The sequence below is a fragment of the Fringilla coelebs genome (genome assembly GCF_963513975.1).
Source record: "Fringilla coelebs genome assembly, chromosome: 4".
Taxonomy (NCBI): domain Eukaryota; kingdom Metazoa; phylum Chordata; class Aves; order Passeriformes; family Fringillidae; genus Fringilla; species Fringilla coelebs.
Genome location: NC_140032.1, coordinates 36,655,688 through 36,658,913, shown reverse-complemented (window position 1 = coordinate 36,658,913; position 3,226 = coordinate 36,655,688). Strand labels below are relative to the sequence as shown.

General features: G+C 56.8%; 1 protein-coding gene across 2 annotated transcripts; it reads right to left on the bottom strand.

The window, feature by feature from the left end:
* Nucleotides 1–224: 224 nt before the first annotated feature.
* On the bottom strand, nt 225–2,565 carry HMGB2 (high mobility group box 2). 2 transcript variants are annotated; one of them, XM_084203858.1, is made up of 5 exons: nt 2,507–2,565; nt 1,822–1,991; nt 1,510–1,655; nt 1,247–1,421; nt 225–766 (listed from the first exon to the last, which is right to left on the bottom strand). In XM_084203858.1, exons 2-5 carry the CDS (start codon nt 1,969–1,971, stop codon nt 611–613), a joined length of 627 nt encoding a protein of 208 aa, XP_084059984.1. In that variant the 5' UTR covers nt 1,972–1,991; nt 2,507–2,565; the 3' UTR covers nt 225–610. The 2 variants fall into 2 exon arrangements, with proteins under 2 accessions (XP_084059984.1, XP_084059985.1); XM_084203859.1 differs by lacking the exon at nt 2,507–2,565 and adding an exon at nt 2,147–2,222.
* Nucleotides 2,566–3,226: the final 661 nt, after the last annotated feature.

The following is a 3,226-nucleotide window of genomic DNA, read 5'->3' as shown; positions in this document are numbered from 1 at the left end:
GCAAACGCTACTGTAAGGAAAGCATCAGTTTTTACTAATGGCAGTGGGAGAGGAAATCTGTTAAAGGAGTTTAAGTGGCAGCAAAAGCTCCAGGAGTCAATGCCGAAGGGACTTGCCAGTTCTGCAGTAACACCAAGAGCCCAAGAACACTGCCTGTTCCCACAGAGGATTCCAGCATTCTGGGGGTGCCCAGCCTCTCAGAAACATCATGAGCACAAAAAGAATAATGTACAACATTTTATTACAAAACTGTTAAAAAAGTAATACAATGCAACAAAATACTACAAAATATAAGATCAGCTATTAAGCTACCTTTGTTTTACTTAGCTAAAAAGAAACACCTGGCTATCAGTCACTGAATTTCAATAAAACCATTAAATATGCAGAAACAGCAGAAACATTCAACAACTTTTGTTTTTCCAAACCGAACTGTAGCAGCCCTTGGCTACTGCTTACATTATAAATTGAAGTCTCCCTACAAAGAACCACATTACCTATACACAATTCTGTACAGATTTTTATACTGAAGCTAACAATGAGCTGCACTTGAGTTCACATTCTTAGCAAAATATTGGATTCTGAGCATAAATCTTTACAGCAGGACATTCATTTATTCTTCATCCTCATCTTCTTCTTCCTCTTCTTCCTCCTCTTCCTCTTCCTCCTCCTCCTCCTCTGGTTCTGCTTTCTTCTTAGATCCTGCAGGCCTACCTGGGCCCTTCTTTCCTGCATCACTCTTGCTCTTGGCACGATATGCTGCAATGTCCTGCAAGAAAAATGCTTTTAAGTTGCTAGCACTAGAACATTGAGGACAAATCTGTACTGCTTTGCTATTTCAATACTACTGTACTGCATAGGTCAGATACAGTGCATGCAAAAAAAGCAGAATTCCCACCTTGGGACTTTCATGCTTAAATCTTTGAGCAAAAGAACATGCAATGCAGACAGTTTTAAGAATTTTATGACCACGGTGCTTTGGAGTCTGACTACATTTATTTTAGCAAGCAGGTGACCTGATTTCTGGTAGTAAGTCATCTTACTAGTAAAATCTCTAGACAGGCAAAACCCATATCCAGGTTCACTGTAATGGTTCCAGATACCTGCCCACCACACCCTTCCATGCCTTCTAAAGGCAGACAGAAAGCATTAAGAACTGTAAGCCCCTTATGGTGTGGGTGCAAGACACAAGTCACATATTTACAGCGAGCTCCACAAGTTTAACTTTGTTGTATTACTTTTACTGTACCTTTTCATACTTCTCCTTTAGTTTTGCAGCCTTCTGTTCATATGGCTGTTTATCTTTGGCCGACTGTTCAGACCACATTTCACCTAATTTCTTTGCTGTATCTCCAATAGACAAGCCAGGATGGTCGTTCTTGATTTTCGGACGGTGTTCAGAACAGAAAAGGAAGAACGCAGATCTACATCGAGAGACAGTGATTAAAGTTAAGTATCAAGCTATTAGAATGCTTTTTTCTAATGGGGGAAGGGAGTCATAGAAACACTCACGGTGGTCTTTTAGGAGCGTTGGGGTCCTTTTTCTTTCCCTTCTTCTCACCTTTGGGAGGAACATAGTTTTTCATCTCCCTGTCATAGCGAGCTTTGTCTCCTTTAGCCATTTCTTCAAACTTTCCTTTTTCCTTGCTTGACATTGTCTGTGGACACACGGAGGGGAAAGAAGAGGCTGGATGAGATAAAGCAGCTACTGACCCACTAACGCTAAGCAGCAGCTGCTACCAGGGATCTTTTCCCAGCAGCCCGCAGCAGGGGCGGGGGCTGGCCCGGCAAAGGCTCAGCACGGCTCGGCTCGGCCCAGCTCACCTTCCACCGCTCCGAGCACTTCCGCGAGAACTCTGCGAAGTTGACGGACGAGTCCGGGTGCTTCTTCTTGTGCTCCTCGCGGCACGTCTGCACGAAGTAGGCGTACGAGGACATCTTGCCCCGCGGCTTATTGGGGTCGCCTTTGCCCATGGCGAGGTCGGCGCGGCTCCCTGCGGGAGGAGGTGGGTGGGGAGGCGGCGTGAGGCGGGGCCGCGCCTCAGGCCGTTCCCGCCTCTCGCCCGCCGGCGCCTTCCCGCCCCAGCGCGCCCGACCCCGCCCCCGCCGCGGCCCCTCTGCCCGCGCCCCCCCGCCGGGGCCGCGGCACCTTCCCCGCCGGGCGCCTCTCCCCGCTCCCCGCGGCGGCTGCGGCGGGCAGCCCGCCCGGCCCCGCCGCCCGTGCCCCAGCCCGCCCCGCCGGGGCCGGAGCCGCCGCCGCCCTCCCGGCCCCACCCGCCCGCCGCGAATCCTCCCCTCAGCCCCGGGCGTGCCGCCCGCCGCGGGAGCCCCTCGCTGTCTTTGCGACCGGGACCGCCGCCGGTGTCCGCTCCCCCCCGCGCTCCCCCCGTCCCTCCCGGCGCGCTGCCGCTCCGCGAGCGCACGGGCCTTGCCTGGCTGGGCGGAGCAGGCGGCGCGGGCGCTGCTCCCTCAGGTGCTGCTGCGGAATGGTGCCCGGCCCCGCACTTACCGCCTCTTGTTTTCCGCGGCACTGCCCGCCACAGCAACCCGACCCGCGGCGCCCGAGAGCCCGCCCCCCGCCGCAGCCCATTGGCTGCCGCGCACGTTCAAACTGCCCGAAACTCCGCCTCCTGGCGCGGAGACCGGACGGGATTGGCTGTCTGACGCTCTGACGTCAGCGGCCGAGCTACTCCCGGGCTAGGTCGAGCGCGAGGGGGTCGTTGGCGCTTATACCCGTTGGAACCGGTTGGGGTGAGGAGAGCGGGGGGGCGGGGCTGGGCGGAGCGCGCTGGGCGGCGATTGGGGGAGAGGGACGGTTTAAAAAACCGCGGGGGCCTCTGCCATTGGCCGGCGGGGGCTGCGGCCGATCTGATTGGGCGGAGCGCGGGGGCTGCAGCGTGGTTTAAAAATACAAAGGGAGCGGGGCCAGCGGCGGCTCCCTCAGCTCTGCCCCTCAGCTCTACCTGCCCGGCTCGGGGCGGCCGGGGCAGCAGCACCGCCCTCTGCCTCTGTTCTTCCCTCCGTGGGGCGGGGGTCTGGTGGGCAGCAGCGGCTGGCTGTAAAGCTGAGCTGCCGGTTGGGTTTCAGCGCCCAGGCGAGCCCCGTTTCTGGGGGGTCCCTCAACCGGCGCGGCTCGCCCCGCCGCGGGGTAGGGGCTGCGGTGGTGCCCGCCCCCGGCACCAGTCCGGGGTCCCCCGCGGAAGGAGAGTGTGTTGTTTGTAGCGATCCC